This window comes from Pipistrellus hanaki (genome assembly GCF_964339955.1).
Source record: "Pipistrellus hanaki genome assembly, chromosome: 16".
NCBI lineage: Eukaryota > Metazoa > Chordata > Mammalia > Chiroptera > Vespertilionidae > Pipistrellus > Pipistrellus hanaki.
In genome coordinates this window covers 1,798,806-1,816,305 of record NC_140518.1, presented here as the reverse complement: position 1 = coordinate 1,816,305, position 17,500 = coordinate 1,798,806, and the positions used below count along the sequence as shown (strand labels likewise).

The following is a 17,500-nucleotide window of genomic DNA, read 5'->3' as shown; positions in this document are numbered from 1 at the left end:
CACTCACACTCACACACATATACACACTCACACTCACACACACACTCACACACACTCACACTCACACACACACTCACACACACACACTCACACACACTCACACACTCACACACTCACTCACACTCGGGCCCAGAGCCAGGAGGCCGGCCACTCGCAGGGAGAAGCCCCGTCTCCCCGCGCTCCGCGCCCCGTACCCCGCGGAGGGAGGGCCCGGGCGTCCCGGGCGCGGGCGATGGGGCGCCTTCCCCGCGGACGGCCCGGCGGGAGGGGGCGGGGGCGGCCTCCGGGGGCGCGGGGCGGGGGCATCTGCCCGGAGCGGGGGCGCGGGGCCGGGCGGATCGGGGCCCCGGAGCGGAGCGGAGCGGCCGGGGCGGGCGGCGGCGGAGGCCCCGGCCCCCCACAAACAACAATAAGAGGAAGGAAGCCGGCCGGGCCCGCACGGTCCTCCCGGCAGCCGCGCGGGGCGGGGCGGGCGCCCGGGCCCGCCTCCCCCTCCCGCAGCCCCCCGCCCGGGCCCGAGCGCCCCCGCCGCCACCCACCTTCGAAGTCCGAGATGATGCCGTCCAGCTGCGCGTTCACCGCGGGGTCCGACATGGTGGCGCGGGGCACGGCCGCCGGAGCTCTGGGCGCCGCGGCTCCCTCCCTCCCTCCGCTCCCCCTGCAGCGCTGGCGGCCGCGCTCGCCGCGGCTCCGCTGAATGAATGGGGGCGGCGCCGGCCTCGCTCTCCGCCCGCCCGCCCGCCCGCCCCGCCCCGGGATCGGGTTCCCGCACCCCGGCCCCCGCGCCCCTGGCCGCCGCCCGCCGTCAGCGCCGGGGCCGCGCCGGGGCTGGGCCGCCGCGGGACGGCAGAGTCCGGGCGCTCGACCCGAGGCCGCCTTCTCCCCGAGGCCCCCTTCCCGCCCGCCCCCTCCTCCCGCCGGGCCCCCCTTCCCGCCGGCCCAGCCCCGCCTCCGCCCCGCCCGCCGGCCAGATGTGGGCGGATGTGGGGCGGGAGCGGACGCGGGGGCGGCACCGAGGGGCGCGCACTCCCCTCCCCGGGGCGCAGGGCCGAGGGGGGCGCAGGGCCGGGGGGCGCACTCCTCTCCCCGGGGCGCAGGGCCGGGGGAGGGGAGGGCAGGGCCGAGGGGGGCAGGGCCGGGGGCGCACTCCCCTCCCCGGGGCGCAGGCTCCGCGGCGGGAGCGGCGCAGACGCAGCGGCCAGAGTTGGCGGCCGCCTCCCGGCCGGCGCCGGCGGGTTAACGCGGGGAGGCGCCCGCAGACCCCGGCGGCCGGGCTGGCGGAGCGCCCCGGGCAGCGCGGGCGGGGGGCTCACGTGGCCGGAGGGGACCCCTCCAGAGGCTCCGCCCCCGCCCTTCCCGCCCTCTCCGGGAGGGGGCGCTCCCTCATCCCCACCAGCGGGGGCATCTCCCGTGCGGCGCCCGGACCCCGTCCTTGCCCGGACCCCGTCCTTGCCCGGTTCTTAGAGGCGGAGGATGGGGAGCCGGGAGGCTGGGGGGGCGGGGCAGGAACCTCTCCATCCCTGCACCCCTTCTGCGCACACCATGGACCCGTTACCCACCGGCCGGCAGGTCCCAGGGGCCCCGGGGCGACAGGATGAGCTGGGACTTGAGAAGCACCAGGATCCAGCCCCCAGGAAGGGCCGTGCGGGTCTGGCACGACAGCCGGGGCCGGGGGAGGGCTTGGGGGCTGGTCTCCCCCCCCCCATCCATTGGCTGAGCCTGTTAGACGCGCCTGTCTGCTCCCGGCCCCCTCCCTCGCTCAGACCCACTGCCTCTGCCTGAAGTGGGGGCAGACCCCACAGCATGGAGGGGACGGGGTGCTGGTGGGCCACTCGGCCCCAGCTCCTCTAGGTGGGCGCCCGAGCGCCCCCCCCCGCAGCGCCTCCTAGCGCTCAGGTTGGTCACTGCCACTCCCGCCCTCCACCCCCGGGTCCGAGGCCGGACGCCCAGGTGAGCAGGCGCTGGCTCCGGGCCTTCCCGCAGATAAAACCCGTCCTTCCTTTTTAAGGAAGGAGCCGCGCCCTGCCTCATGCCTGGGATGTTTTGAACTATTTTCAACCCAGGGAGTTCGCGGACGCGGAGCAGCGAAACCACAGACATGTCAGATGCACACACGCCCTCGTCTGCCCCGGAGGGAGCCCTGGTTTCCCTGTCACCCCTCCAGCCGGGACCCGGGGTCTGACCCCAGCACCGGGCCTGCTCCGCGGCTCCCGCCGGCTGGGAAAGCTGCCCCCTGAATTTGGGAGCCGGCGGAACACTGCCCCTAACCAGGAACAGCCCAGTCACACGGCCGCCTGGGGAGACGAGGGGCCTGGTGGCCTCCAGCCCGGGCCACAGGCCCTGCTCCCTGTGTCCATACAGAGCACCTGCGGAGGGCGGGCACGCCCATGCGATTGTCCTCGGGAGAGCTGGCCGGGCCCCGGGACTGGCCGCGGGTCAGCGCATTGTGTGACGCCCTCCATTCTCGGCCGAGCTAAATATACGTGGGCTTATCTCCACGGGGACCGGCCGGGGTGCACGCCTGGCCAAAAGGCTCCCCGCGCCCCATGGGAGCCCCCGGGATAATGGCAGGAAGGAGTCGCCCTTGGAGGCCAGAAGGCGCCCCCTGTTGGCCTGACCGCTCCGGAGCCCGGCCAGGCTGTCCCGGGCTGTAGCCCTTGGCACGGGAACGAACCGCCCGGACACTGAGGGGAGGGGTTTCCTCGCTCCCCAGGAAACCCAGCCCAGCACTCCGCCACACGGCCCCGGGCCAGGAAGTCCCCCCTGGTATCTAGCCGGCTGCCCTAATTGTGCATCACTCACTTCCTCTTCTCCCCGTCCTCGCCTCGGAGGAGGAGATGGGGAACAGCTGGCGCCACCCTCACAGGGCAATTACCCTCCAACAGGGCGTCCCGTCCCTGCCCGGCCCCCCTCTGGCCCTGTAATCATCCCGCCTTTGATCGCATCCAGGCCCTGTCCAATCTGGGGCTCCAGGCCCTGAGTAAGGCCCGCCCCCTTTCCTGCCCCCCCCCCCCCCAGCAGCAGGGGCGGAGGCTGGCTGAAGGGTCCCGGCAGGCCCCGGGCAGATAAAATGAGCAGCTGCAGCAGCAAGAGGAAAAAGAGCTTCAGTTTGGCAAGAACACGACAGTGGCGAGGCCTCTGCCTTCTGGGATGGCGCACACATACACACAGCACCCCCCCGCCCAGGCCACGGGGGAGGGAGGCCACCCACAGGCCTGGCCCCGGGAAGGAGAGATTAGAGGGGCCGCCTACCGCCCAGGTCCACCATGACGTGTCGTAGGGTGAAGGATGGAGCCCCCCGAACCTCAGAATGAGACCCGATCGGGCAGGAGGACCCTTGGGGATGTGGTTAAGATAGGACCTGGCGAGGGTCGGTGCCCTGGAGCGGGGGGCAGGTCCTGCCGGCCTGAGGACACGCAGCTGCAGAGAGGCCGCGGGAGGCGGGCGGAGCCTGGAGGGGTGCGGCCATGAGCCGGGGACCCCTGGGACCCAGAAGCTGGAAGAGACAGGATAAACCCTCCCCTGAGCTTCGAGGGAGTGGGGGCTCAGGCCTCCAGAGCGGGGAGTCCGTTTCTGCTTTGTGCAGCCCCCCGGTTTGTCATAGGAGTGCGCCCCCCCCCCCCCACACACACACACACGCTAAGACAGAGGGCAGGCTCCCGTCTGAGTCATCTCTTTTTGTTGCTGCTGATCCTCACCCAGGACGTTTCCCCTGGACTTCAGAGAGCGAGAGAGAGAGAAACACGCCCAGGGGTTGCCTCCTGCACATGCCTTGACCAGGGCCCAAGCCCGGGAGGAGCCTGCAACCAGCGTACGTGCCCTTGGCCGGAATGGAACTCTGGCCCCTTCAGTCCACAGGCCGATGCTCTGTCCACTGAGCCAAACCAGTTAGGGCCTGTCTGAGTCATTTCTTTAGGTCAAAGCTGCATCTCCCAACGATGTCTAATCAGCCTCCGAACCGGCCCCAGGACAGGCTGCCCTGCCGCAGTCCTGAGGGCAGTGGGGGAAGCAGGCGGGAGGCGGGGGGGGGGGGGTCGGCATTGAAGGTCACTGCAGCCTTCCTGGGAATGGAGGGAGCGGGTGGAGGCCCCCCCGCCTGGGAGAGGGCGGCGGAGGAAGCGGTGGGCGGAGGCAGCCCTCTGGCACGCACCCCAGCATCCGTGACCCCGGCTCCCGGGACTTGGGGGGGCTTGGGCAGCAGAGGGAGGACGTGGCTGCTGGCCCTGCCACTCGGGCTTTTGGACAGGACACGCCACTAAGGGTGCCTCTGTTTTATCAGACCAGGCTGCCCCGGGCAGGGGCCACACGGCCGCAGCTCTGCCCGGCCTGGCGCACAGTAGGGCTCCCTGAGCTCCGGAGCCTTGGAGCCCTCGGCCGCTGGGCCTTCCCCAGCCCCCGGGAGCCCTCAGCCCCCCACCTCCAGAGACCGCGCCGCCCTGAGTCCTGGCCCCTCACCCCCCACCCAGGCCGCCAGCCAGTTCCTGCCTCCGGCACATGTCTGCTCTGACCCCAAGGCGCCGCCCCAGTCCAAGCCCCGCTCCAGGGGTCAGCTGACCCGCACTCTGGGGGTCACACACTAAGCACCATCGGATTTGCAGCATCTGCCTTTTCTGGGGTGCAAATGCCCTTAGCAGCGCGCCCCCTTGAGGCTGGCGCTGGGAGAGCGTGCAGGCCCCACGCGGGGCGGCCAAGGCCCAGGCCAGGGCAGGGCTGGCAGCACTGGTGATGGCTGGATGCAGCCAATGCTGAGAGTGGGACCTGTGTGCTGATGTAAGTGCTTTACATCACTGAGCCACATTACATAAGCGTCATGCGTGACCCATGTTCTCTAGTGGAGCAATGCGTTTCTTCGCGGTGGTAACAAGGAGGAAAGTCGCCATTTTAACCGTTCTTTGTTGTCGTTTGTTTCCCTTCCTCCCATTCTGTGTTTCTTTGCTTTCTTTCATTTTTACTTTTTTTTTATAATAAATATGTTTTTATTGATCTCAGAGAGGGAGAAGGAGAGAGAGATAGAAACATCAATAATGAGAGAGAATCATGGACCGGCTGCCTCCTGCACGCCCTCTACTGGGGATGGACCCGCAACCCGGGCCTGTGCCCTGACCGGGAATCGAACCGCAACCTCCGGATTTCTAGGTCAACCTCAGCCCTGAGCCGCGCTGGCCGGGCGGCTGGACTGTTTTTGGGCACAGCCAGTGGCACTAAGTGCCTTTATGTTCTTGTGCAGCAGGCACCACCCTCATGTCCAGAACGTTCCTCATCTTCCCAAACCGAGACTCTGTCCCCATCACTCACTCTCTCCCCGTCCCCTCCCCCCTTAGACCCTGGCACCCTCCCTCCCGCCTCCTCTCTGCGGGTGGAGCCCTCCGGACCCCTGTAAGTGCGCCCGGCAGTGTGTCCCCGCGTCTGGCCGCGGGCACGGAGCGCGCTCTCGGTTCCGCCGCGTCCTGCAGGCGCCGGGACCTTCTCCCCCTCGGGCAGCGGGGACAGGGCAGCCGTCTCTGAATCCTCTTCCCATTCTTCCGAGCTTTCGCCCAGAAGGGGATCATGTGGCAAGCCTGTGAATTCATTTAAAATAACTTAGGTAATTTCTAAGCGTCGTCTGTTTTAAAAACGGAAGCGATGCAGCTTACATGAGGTGCCATTCGAATGACCAGCTCACAGAACGCCCCCTCACGGGCGGGGGCCTCACCCCACGGCTGCCCTCCCCCGTCCCCGGGGAGCCCTCTCAGCCTCCGCCCAGAGCTCAGGGCTGGAGAGGCCTGGTCCCGGCTCCTCGGCCTCGCCTGGCTGCTGACTGTCCGACGGGCTGTGGTCAGCAGATTGGGGAGTCTGGGCCTGCGGCTCGGGGCGTGAGCACCCAGATACGCTTCTTCCCGTGATTCCTATTTTACTCCCCATCATTCCCGCTTCTCGGAGCCCCGCCCCCCGTGTTCCTCCCCCGGCCCCCAATCAGGGTTTGGGGGCCGGCTAAAGCCCCCGACTTCCCAGCGGCCGCCCGAGGCTGGATGCACAGACATGGGTGGGAGACGCCCAGCGCCCCCCCCCCCCACGCACGCACACACACACACACACCCCCTGCGGTGACTCCCCCGTCCTCCCAACGGCTCCCACAGCCACCCGGGGCCTCTGAGCAGCGGCCGCCTGGGGCCAGCCCGTCTCGGAGCAGCAGGCACTGTGCCAGCCCGCAGTGCCCTGCCGGCTGCCAGGAGGCTTGGCCGCGCCACCGCCCGGAGGACAGGCTGTCCCTGTGTGCCGCCTCCCCCGCCGCCCCCCCTGCGCCCTGCAGCACCCGCTCCTGGGAGGCCAGGCTGCGGGCTGCCCTGCAGCGCGGCCGGCTGAGTCACGGCTGCCCCAGTTCCACGTCAGCCTCGCCGGGGGAGAGGCCCGAGGCCGCCTCAGTACAGTCACCGCAGCGGCCGAGGTGACGTCGGCTCCGGGCAGCTGCTGGCCCTCCAGCGCCCTCGGCCCTCGGCCACGTGACCTAACAATGCCCCTGCCCACTGCCCTGGCGACGCCGGGCCAGGGGGCAGCCAGTCACCGGGAGGGCAAGGAGGCAGGAACCGCCGCCCCCCACAGTTCAGAAGGTCCGTGCGCCCACAGCCCCGGGGATCCACCTCCACGCCAGGCCCCTGAACGCCCCTCCGCCCGGCCTGTGCACCTCCGTGTCAGGGGCTCAGGGCCCATCACTGCTGCCTCCTCCACCTGCGGCCAGTTTGGGCCGTTGACCATAAAGGTAGAGGTAGAGAGAGAGGGGGGGAGAGATAGAAAGAGATGGAGAGAGAAAGAGAAGGGGGGAGGGGAGGAGGAGAGGGGGAAGTGGAAGAGGGAGAGAGGGAGAAGAGAGAGGGAGAGGGAGGGGGAGAGGGGAGAGGGAGAGGGGAGAGGAGGGAGAGAGAGGGAGGGGGGGGAGAAGGGGAGGGGGAGAGGGGCAGGGAGAGGGAGGAGGAGTGAAGGTCAGCCTGAGGGTAGCTTTGCCCACGGAGGGGGCACCTGGCTCTCTCCCAGGCTGGAAAGGGGGTTCCTGCAGCTGGCATGTGCGGGTTCCTGCAGCTGGTCCTCGGGGCCAGGACGGAGACACCCACCCCTCCACCCGAGGAGGGGGCGGGGCCGCCGGCCTGGGGAGCGGGGGAGAGTCGGGGACAGCATCGCCGCCGCGGCCCCGCAAAGACGGACGCCTGCCTCCAGCCGGGCCCCGGGGGAGGCCTGGTCTCCGGTCAGCGGTCACTCCGAGGACAGCCGGGACACCAGCCCACGGAGCCGGGGCCGGCCCCGGAAGCAGGAACTCGAGAGGTGGCGAGTGTCTAGGCCCGTGGTCGGCAAACCGCGGCTCTCGAGCCACCGGCGGCTCTTCGGCCCCTGGAGTGTGGCTCTTCCACAAAACCACGGCCTGGGCGAGTCTACTTTGAAGAAGTGGAGTCAGAAGAAGTTTAAGTTTTAAAAATGTGGCTCCAAAGAAAAGTCCATCGTTGTCCTGTTGGTATTTGGCTCTGTGGGCGAATGAGTTTGCCAACCACTGTGCTAGGCCACCTGGGCTCTGCCTCCTCTGCAGCCAGTGGGCTCCGGGACTTCCCCCAGAGGCCGTCCAGGGTCCGAGGGGGAGGGGAGGGGGCTGGGCCAGGCGCCATCCCCCCGCCAGGCCACCGTGGCCCCACAGGGCAGCCCCGGTGTTTAGGGACAGAAGGGAGCGGGTCCCCTCCCCCTGGAAGGACGGAGAAGGAGGAGGGGCCCAAGCAGCAGCCAGAGTGCCGGGTCCCCCGGGGCCGGGTCCCCCCGGGCCGGGTCTCCTGCCGCCCAGCCCCCCGGGAGCGGAGGGCAGGCTCTGTGCCGGACGTGCCCCTGCCCGCTGCCCCTAGGGAGAGTGGCGGGACCCGCGCCGCCGCCTCTGGGCCATGGCCGGAGCCTTGAGAACAGAGAGCCTGGGTGGGAGGAGGCAGGAAGCGGGGTGCCCGCCCCACCCCGGCAATCTGGTACTGCTCTGCTGCATAATGCACTGAGCCTGCGCCTCAATGCGCTGTTTGTCCCGGTGTGAAGTGGCCGGGACGTGACGGCTCTGCTGTTGAGGCTCTCACCCGCGCCCCCGCCCTTCCCCGGCATGACTCACTGGCCGTGACTCGGCCCAGCCTTTGCCAGAGGGCCAGCTGCCCGGCCGCTCCGCTGGGCCCTGTGAGGAGAGGGGCCAGAACGAAGGACAAAGGCTGCCCAGCCCGGGGGTCCCCATGGACTGCCTGTATCGGGTGCCCCTCCTGCAGGGGAAGGCCCCTCTGTGTCTCTGGCTCCTTGGGATCCGGGCAGCCCAGGCCTACCGGTTTGGGGAGGGGCAAGCTCCCGGGAGATTCCGGAAGCAACGTGGAAACTGGCCAGGACCACCTCCCTCCTCTGGGGCTGCACCTGCACGGCGGCCCCCGTCAGACACGGCGGGGGCGCCCTCCAGAGGCGGGAGGGACAATGAGCAGCCCCCCTCGGTCCCCGCAGCCCCGCCCGCCAGGTGGCCGCCCCCTCACCCGGCTGTCCCCTCAGGGCGGGGCCGGCTCCTGGTCTCAGGGACCAGGGAGTCCCGGTCTCTGTGACTTGTCTGGCCCCGGGCCTGCAGCTCTGCCTGGAGCACGGCTCTGGAGCCGGGGGCCGGGAGCCGGCCGGGAGGGCAGGACGGGCAGGAGGTCCTCCTGGTGAGCTCCGCACAGAGGGGAACAGACCTGCACACAGGCCCACGTCTGCAAGTGGGTCACATGGAAACTCTAGACCATGAGTCACCGCGGTCGGCATCTGCGGAGCCCGCGGCCATGCTGCCGCCGGAGAGAGCCTGCCTGGTGCACATGCTCAGCGGGTGTGCAAGGCCCAACTGGTGTGGAAGGGCCAGCTGGTGTGCAAGGGCCAGCTGGTGTGCAGGGAGGCCGATGAGAGGCTCCGCTCGACGGTGGTAACCAGAGCATTCTCTCGGAAACAGTGCAGGCGGCCCCTGGGGACCTAAGCCTCAGACACGTTCCCCCCGGCAGCGGCGGGCCACTCTCCCAGCGCCTCCCTCTCTCCACACAACCGCAGCCGCTGCCCAGCCCGCCGGCCTCGCCCGGCCCCGTCCGCGCCCACGTCACCGGGTCTGAGCCGGAGGAGGGGGCGTGCAGATGGTGACTGGGCAAAGCCAGGTCTTCGCGTGGAGGAGCTCTGCCCGTGGGACAGGCCGGTTAAAGCAGAGGCCGCCCGCAGCCCCGCAGGCCGGGTGGCTGAGACGGGAGGCCCGGCGGCACCGCGGCGCCCGGGGAGCGGCTACGACCTGCGGGGTGCAGGGAGAGCTCGCCGTCTGCCCATCGCCGCGGGGTAAACACGGCTGTTCGCCCATCGCCGCGGGGTAAACACTCAGGTGGCAGGCTGCGCTCGCCGTCTGAGGAGTGGGAGGTTCGGAGAGTGAGACTGGAATCTGTCCTATGGTAACGACTCTGCGGGTCATAAGAAAGCTCACGGCGGCTCGAAAGTCAGAGAATAAAAAACGGGGTGGCCACGTGGCCAACGAAGGATGCAGGGCGGGCGGGAGGGAGGGGGCCAGCCTGACGCTGGTGTGAACGGCGCGGTGTGAACGGAGCGGTGTGAACGGCGCGGTGCGAACGGCGCGGTGTGAACAGAGACTCTACGCGCTGCACGTGGGGCTGTGGGCTGTGGGCTTGTGGGCTGTGCTATGCTCCCGACCCGCTGCATGTGCTCTCAGAAGACGCAGGGAGGAGAGAGGCAACAGGGAGCCACGCTCACTGCTGGAGCAAGGGCAGACCCCCAAACACGGCCGTGGGGGACCTCCCCCCATCCCCTCCCCTCTCCGGGCTGCAAGGAGGTCGCGGACTGAGCACGCTCGCCTCACAGGCTCCAAGTCCCGGCTCCTCCACCCGCCCCCTCTCCCTGCGGTGCCGGGAGATGCCACAGGGGCTGGGCCAGCCCGACGCCAGGTCCTCACGCCTCCCGGGCGCAGCGCCGGCACCGGACAGATGCCGAGGCACGGCAGCCCCGCCGCCCGGCAGCCTGGCAGCCGCCCAGCTGACACTTCTGGACGAACGGCCACGTCCTGGTGACCCCCAAGTGACCCCTGGTGACTGCCAACATCCCAAGTCGTAAATACAGCCACTGGCAAGCGTCTCAATGGCTTCCTCTCCCCGCCCCGGCCCCTCTCCCCCCGTCCCTCTGCCGCCGCCCCGGCCCCGGTGTCCTCGAGCCTCTTCCCCGAGCTGTGCTCCTCTCCCTGCCCCGGCCCCAGGCAGGGAGCCCCCACTCTGTGCCTGCGAAGGGTCCCCACTTAGAGAACCAGAGAGAGGAGGGGCCTGGAGGGGCCCCTGAGGGCCCAGTGGCAGCGCCAGGAGGTGCGGGGGGTGGGGAGGGGAGAGGAGGAGGGAGGAGGAGGAGGAAGGCTGCTTTCCTGAGGCCATGGGCCCGCCCTCCCCCTCCATCACCACCTCCTCTCTCCCCCCGCCCCACGGCGCGCCTCGTGGCCCCACGGAAGCCCGGGCACCAGGCCGGCCAGGCCCCCCGTGGCAGTGGGTCGCTGCGACGGGAGCTCAACCTGCCCGCGTCCACCCACCAGACCTGACCGGCGCCGGGGCAGCCAGGCCGGGGGAGCCCCGGGAGGCCGGGGGGGGGTGGCAGATGCCAGCTCCGGCGTGGGCCACGACGCAGACCAGCCTCCCCAGGCCCGGTGGGCAGCCGGGGCTTGGTCCCCCAGACCGGGCTCTCGCTGGGGGTCCCTGGGCGTCCCGGGCCCAGGACTGCCGCCCCCCAGGGGGACACGGCTCGAGTTACTGGAAGCTTCTTCCCAGCGGCTCCTCTTCCGAGGATGGGGATTTCCGACCCCCGCGGCGGATTTGCACCCGTCCCATGCGGTCCTTCCCGGGGGTGCTTCCGACGTGGCGGCCACAGCACGTGGACGTGGTCTCCCCGTCCAGGCGCAGCGTCGGGGCGCCCACGTGTCCCTCGAGTCACGTCGGGCGCTTTGCACGCGGCCGGGGCGCACAAACCAGCAGCCCCAGCAGCTGGCAGCCCCCTCCCCCGGGACCCGCGGTCCGGAGCGGCATCTGGGACGCCACGCGCGGGCCGGGGCGGGGCGGGTCCCAGGCCTGGGCAGCTCTCCTCACAGGTGGGGCTGACAATCACCCGCACCCCCGGCCGGGGCCTGGCGCGCGGCCCGCCAGCCACTGGCGCCGGTAATCCCCAGCTGTTCCCCTGACGCCGCCGGAGACGCGGTCCGACGCAGGACAGAGGGGTCCCTGTTGTCAAGGTCACACCCCAAAGGGGGGCGCTGGGCCGGGAAGGAGACAGGCGATTGGGCCAAAGCCATCAGCTGCCAGTCACTCATGCCAATGGGGCCCAGGCACCCACTCATCCAGCATTTTTTAAAAAGCATCTTTTTATTTCTTACCGAGAGGAAGGAAGAGGGAGAGAGAGAAACGTCAGTGATGAGCCCTGACCAGTGTGGCTCAGTGGATAGAGCGTCGGCTTGGGGACTGAAAGGTCCCAGGTTCGATTCCGGTCAGGGGCATGTACCTTGGTTGCGGGCACATCCCCAGTAGGGAGTGTGCAGGAGGCAGCAGATAGATGTTTCTCTCTCATCGATGTTTCTAACTCTCTAGCCCTCTCTCTTCCTCCCTGTAAAAAAATCAATTATTTATATATATATATATATATATATATATATATATATATATATATATATTTTTTTTTTTTTTTTTTAAAAGAAACATCAATGATGAGAGAGAATCATGGATTAGCTGCCTCCCTACATGCCCCACACTGGGGATCGAGCGTGCAGCCCAGGCCTGTGCCATGGTTCATAGGTCAACGCTCCACCACGGGGCCCGCCGGCCGGGCCCTCCGCATTTTCACCGAGCAGCCGGTGAGCCCACGCAGCGCACACGCGGGTAACGGGGCTCCGGGGGGCCGTCCCGGTCCCTTCCTGGGGCTGGGGAAACGTGGATTCCCAGGTGGCTGGAGGCACGCAGCCTGGACGCGCCTCCGGGTTGGGCTGAATTATTAGCTGGGGGGTGTCCGGGGAAGGTATGCACCGTCTCTGAGCCTCCGTTTTATTGATTTTTTACAGAGCAGGAAGGGAGCCGGTCCCGGGCCGCCGGCCTGCGGAGCTGAAGGGCCGATGTCCGTGGTCTGAGGCCCGGTTTGTGGTCAGTTGTCACGGCAGCCACGGGCCGGGCTGGGCCTGAGCAAGCCTGGCCCCTGGCCGGCGTCCCCCTCCCGCAGCCTCAGACCACGCCTGTCATGGTCTCACCGGCACAGCCGGCATTCACCGAGCTCCCGAGCCAGTCAGCACGCACCCGGCTTCCCAGTCCCTCCCAGCCCGCTGCTCCAGCACCTGCCAGGGCTCTGCCCTTCCCGTGCCCCCATGCCCTCAGCTGACCCCGAGATGCCTCAGCTGACCCGAGGTGCCCTCAGCTGGCCCCGAGGTGCCCTCAGCTGACCCCGAGGTGCCCTCAGCTGGCCCCGAGGTGCCCTCAGCTGGCCCCGAGGTGCCCTCAGCTGACCCCGAGGTGCCCTCAGCTGGCCCCGAGGTGCCCTCAGCTGGCCCCGAGGTGCCAGGGTAGGCCCGGAATCTGCATTTTCCCAGGATTCCCAGGCAATCTAACCAGCCACCCGCACCCGCCAGCGTGGCAGGTGATGGCCGCGGCTCCTCACCCCACCACATCCGGGCCTCGCCGGGGAAAGGCCAGCCTGGGCGTGGCTGCCGGCCCCGAGGACACCGGTCACAGACGTCTGTCCTGAGCCGTCAGAGCCTGGACACGAGTCCCCCCCGCCCCCCCCCCCCCCCCCGTTCTGCTGAGTGACACGGTCTGTGCCAAAGGCGGGGCCCCCCTTCCCAGAGCCCCGTTTCCTGCCAGGCTGGGCGCTGTCACAGGCGTGCTGCCCGACTGTGTGTGCACGTGTGTGTGTGTATGTGAGTGTGTGTGTGTGTGTGTGAGTGTGTGTGTGATAATGTATGTGTGTGTGTGTGTAGGGGTGTGTGTGTGTGAGTGTGTGAGTGTGTGTGAGTGTGTGTGTCCGTGTATGTGTGCGTGTGTGTGTGTGTGTGTGAGTGAGTGTGTGTGTGTGAGTGTGTGTGAGTGTGTGTGCCGGTGTGTGTGTGTGTGAGTTGAGTGTGTGCGTGTGAGTGTGTGTGTGTGTGCCTGCATGTGTGTCCCTCCAAGAGCAGCTTGGGGAGGGTGGAGAGACTCATAAATTCTCTCAGGCCCCAACCGGTTTGGCTCAGTGGATAGAGGGTCGGCCTGGGCGCTGAGGGGTCCCAGGTTCGATTCCAGTCAAGGGCATGTGCCTTGGTTGGGGGCACATCTCCAGTGGGGGGTGTGCAGGAGGCAGCTGATTGATGTTTCTCTCTCATCGATGTTTCTAACTCTCTATCCCTCTCCCTTCCTCTCTGCAAAAAAATCAATAAAATATTTTTTTAAAAGAAATTCTCTCTGGTGGTCAGGAAGATGGGAAAATGAAAGTTGTGTACATCCGTGCGCGCACAACACACGTGCACACACATGCACACACATGTGCGCGCATGCACACACCCAGAGGAAAGTCTCGCCTGTCTTTCAGCTCGAGGCCCTGGGCTTCAGGAAGCAGACGGGGCCCCGGGAACTGGACTGCAGACGTGCTGGGAGCGTCGGGCCACCTCCGCGGCCTGCAGGGTGTGGCAGGCCAGCTCCCCGCTCCCGCTCCCGCTCCCGCACCTCCTTTCCCAGACCCCGCCGCTTCCTCCTCCCCTCCCCTAACCCGGGGCTGCCTGCTCCCACCGCCTCTGCACTGGGGCGTGGCTCATTTCCGCTGCCCACACTCAGAGTCAGCAAATACACACACAGACACATAGACACACACACACACACACACACACACAGACATGGACACATGGATACGCAGACATAGACACACAGGCACACACATACACAGAGAGACACACGAACACACAGACACACACTCACACACACACACAGAGACACATGGACACGGACACATGGATACGCAGACATAGACACACAGACACACAGGCACAGACACACACACACACACACGGACACGGACACATGGATACGCAGACATAGACACACAGACACACAGGCACAGACACACACATACACAGAGAGACACACGAACACACAGACACAGACACACACAGAGACACACGGACACGGACACATGGATACGCAGACATAGACACACAGGCACACAGGCACACAGGCACAGACACACACACAAAGAGACACACGGACACACAGACACTCACACACACATACACACGCTCAGTCTGGCCGCCCTGGTCCCTGTCCCCCTGCCCCGGCCTCCTCCTCGGGCACAGCTGCCGCCTCGGGCCCAGGCGCCGCTCAGACCCCGGGCGGCAGTGCTGGGACCGGGTCCCCTGCCGCCCCCTCCAGCCCGTCTGCCCGGGAGCTGCCCCACAGCCCGGCGGCTCCCCCCTGGGGACAGGTGTCCTGGCCGCCAGGCTCCCCTCAGGCCCCTGCCTCCGCATGCGTGGCCAGTAGCCACGACCCAAACCCACGTTTTAACGCCTTTAGGTGCGTGTTTCGGTGCCACGAGCACACGCACTGCACACGCAGCACCCGCTCCCGCGGGCCCGGAGCCGCACCACATCTGTACACGCACATCTGCTTCCCGTTCCCGGGGCCCCCGAAGTGGAACTGCTGAGTCACGGCGGTTCTGTGTTTGATTTCGAGGAGCCGCGTTCCCAGGCGGCCGATCCCATGCCTCGCCCACGGCTCCGGGCGCTGGTGGCTGCGGTGACGGTGCCCAGGGGCGGGCGTCGGGGCTCTGGCGGGTCTCTCCCGGTGAGCGGCCCGGGCGTCTCTCCGGGCCCCCAGAGAAACCACAGCCACGGCACAGCCGAGATCACAGCCACGGCGACCGCGGCGCCCCCGCGGTTTTCTCCGGCACGACGGCTGCGTTTGCCTGCAGCTCCTGCTCCTCTGGGCCTGCATTTGCCCTTTTAGGAGCTAACCCCCTCCTATCAGATCATAATTCTTTTAAAAACATATGTGTATGGCCAAAACCGGTTTGGCTCAGTGGATAGAGCGTCGGTCTGCGGACTGAAAGGTCCCAGGTTCAATCCCAGTCAAGGGCATGTACCTTGGTTGTGGGCACATCCCCAGTAGGGGGTATGCAGGAGGCAGCTAGTTGATGTTTCTCTCTCATCGATGTTCCTAGCTCTCTATCCCTCTCCCTTCCTCTCTGTAAAAATTCAATAAAATATATTTTAAAAAATAAATAAATAAAAATGAAAACATATATATAATATTCCAGAGAGGAAGAGAGAGGGAGAAAGAGAGAGAGGCATCAGGATGAGAGAGACTCAGGGATCAGCTGCCTCCTGCACGCCTCCTACTGGGGATCAAGCCCAACCCGGGCCTGTGCCCTGACAGGACCTCCTGGTTCACAGTCAACACTCAGCCGCTGAGCCACACGGCCCGGCTTCTCCGATAACAATGATTTATGTTGCACCCGCCCTGCGGACTGCCGGGTGGGCTGTTTCCTGCCGGGCCGATGGACACACCGAAGTAAGTAGGAGGAAGGAAGGAAGGAAGGAAGGGAAGAAAGAAGGCTCCCCCCTCCCCCCCCCGAGTCTGTTACCCACAGGCAACTGCAGTCCAAGAATCTTACATGGAACATTCGGAAATGAGCAATTCATGAGTTTTAAATGGCGAGCCTTCTGAGAAGCGTGATGAAATCTCGCTCCCAGGCTTCTGTCCTGCCCGGAATGTGAACTGTCCTTTCGTCCGGCGTCTCCCGCTGCGGGCTCCGGCCTGCCCGTCCCCGAGGTGACTGGCCTCGGCGGTGTCACAGGGCCGTGCTCACGTCACCATGATGTTGGTGATCATGGCTCCAACGCCATTTGCATCCCTTCCATTGCAGTATGTTGCTACACTTGTTCTTTTATTGTTAGTTATTGCTGTTCGGCGCTTCCTGTGCCTGCTTTCTTTCTTTCTTTTCTTTCTTTTTAAACTATATTTTATTGTGTTGTGGTTTTTTTTACAGTCATAATGATGTTGACAAGGTCACAGGATCTAGGATTCATGCACAAAAGCTTATTGTAGTTTTATATACTAGCAGCAAACAGTGCAGCATGAGATTTAAAATAGATATTCAGTTTACAATAGCAGCAAAAAATAAAATAAAAGAGGAATAAGTTTAACAACTGACATGAAGACCTATTCCTTGAAACCTACGGGAACATGTCATTCTGTAGAGATTAGAGAAATAAATATGGAAAGGCCTTAGAAATGGAGACATATGAGGTTTAAAGATTAGAAGACTCGATGTGAAATGTCCATCTAAAGGGACCTGCAATCCCAATCAAAATTCACACGGCCTTTTGGTAGAAGCTGACATGCCACGTATAAAATTTATAAGGGAATTCAACGGACCTGGACCCATGGCCAGCAAACCGCGACTCACAAGCCACATGTGGCTCTCTGGCCCCTTGAGTGTGGCTCTTCCACAAAATACACGTGCTGGCGTGCACATACAGTGCAACTGAAACTTCATGGCTCATGGGCAGAAGTCGGTTTCGGCCTGGGCGAGTCTCTTTTGAAGAAGTGGTGTTAGAAGAAGTTTAAGTTTAAAAAATGTGGCTCTCCAAAGACATTTCAATCGCTGTCCTGCTGGTATTTGGCTCTGTGGACTAAGGAGTTTGTCAACCACTGACCTAGACTATCCAAAGACGTGTTTTGGATATATTGGGGAACCTTATTTTAAGTCTTATGATGAAGCCACATTAATCAAGACAGTATGGCACTCAAGGAGACAGACAAACGTGATGGAATCTACAGATTAAAACACACGTGCACAGTGACTGGGGCTCCACAAAAGTGCTGGGAACTCGGCAAAGAATGAGCTGAAAATCCATACAGAAAAGCAAAAAACAGAAAAGCAAATACATCTTAACCTCATGCCATAGACTAAATTAATTCAAGATGATCTCTAAGCCAAAAATAAAAGCTGCAGCTATAAAGCTTCTAGAAGCAACATTAAAAACATCTTTACCACTTGGAAGCAGGCAACACTTTCTTATAAATAAGCAGAACATGGGAACCAAAAGGGAGAAATCTGTTAAATTAAACCTCATCAAAACTAAATATATATATATATATATATATATATATATATATATATACTTTTTATTTCAGAAAGGAAGGGAGAGGGAGATAGAGAGAAACATCAATGATTAGAGAGAATCATGGATCAGCTGCCTCCTGCACACCCCTCACTGGGGATCGAGACCACAACCCAGGCCTGTGCCCTGACCGGCATCAAGCCCAGGACCCCTCAGTCTGCAGGCCAACACTCCAGCCATTGAGCCAAACCGTGAAAATCACTAGCGTTTGCTCATCAAAAGACACCATTAGAATTAATAGGCCAGCTGCAAAACTGGTAAAAAGTATACATACACTGAGTGGCCAGATCATTATGATCTCTGAACGCATAATAATCTGGCCACTCAGTGTATATCCTATCTAAATAAAAG

At 64.5% G+C, this 17,500-nt stretch overlaps 2 protein-coding genes across 3 annotated transcripts in view; one reads left to right on the top strand and one right to left on the bottom strand.

Annotated features, from left to right (window-relative positions):
- Window positions 1–681, bottom strand: part of SEPTIN9 (septin 9) — a 139,783-nt gene extending 139,102 nt beyond the window's left edge. For both annotated transcript variants that reach the window (XM_084861958.1, XM_084861957.1), the window contains exon 1: window positions 540–681. In XM_084861958.1, coding sequence (XP_084718084.1) covers window positions 540–594 — 55 coding nt within the window. In that variant the 5' untranslated portion in view covers window positions 595–681. The remainder of the gene's footprint in view (window positions 1–539) is intronic.
- The window catches only part of SEC14L1 (SEC14 like lipid binding 1), a 259,583-nt gene that overhangs the window by 148,282 nt on the left and 93,801 nt on the right, over window positions 1–17,500 (top strand). The gene's annotated exons all lie outside the window — the stretch shown is intronic.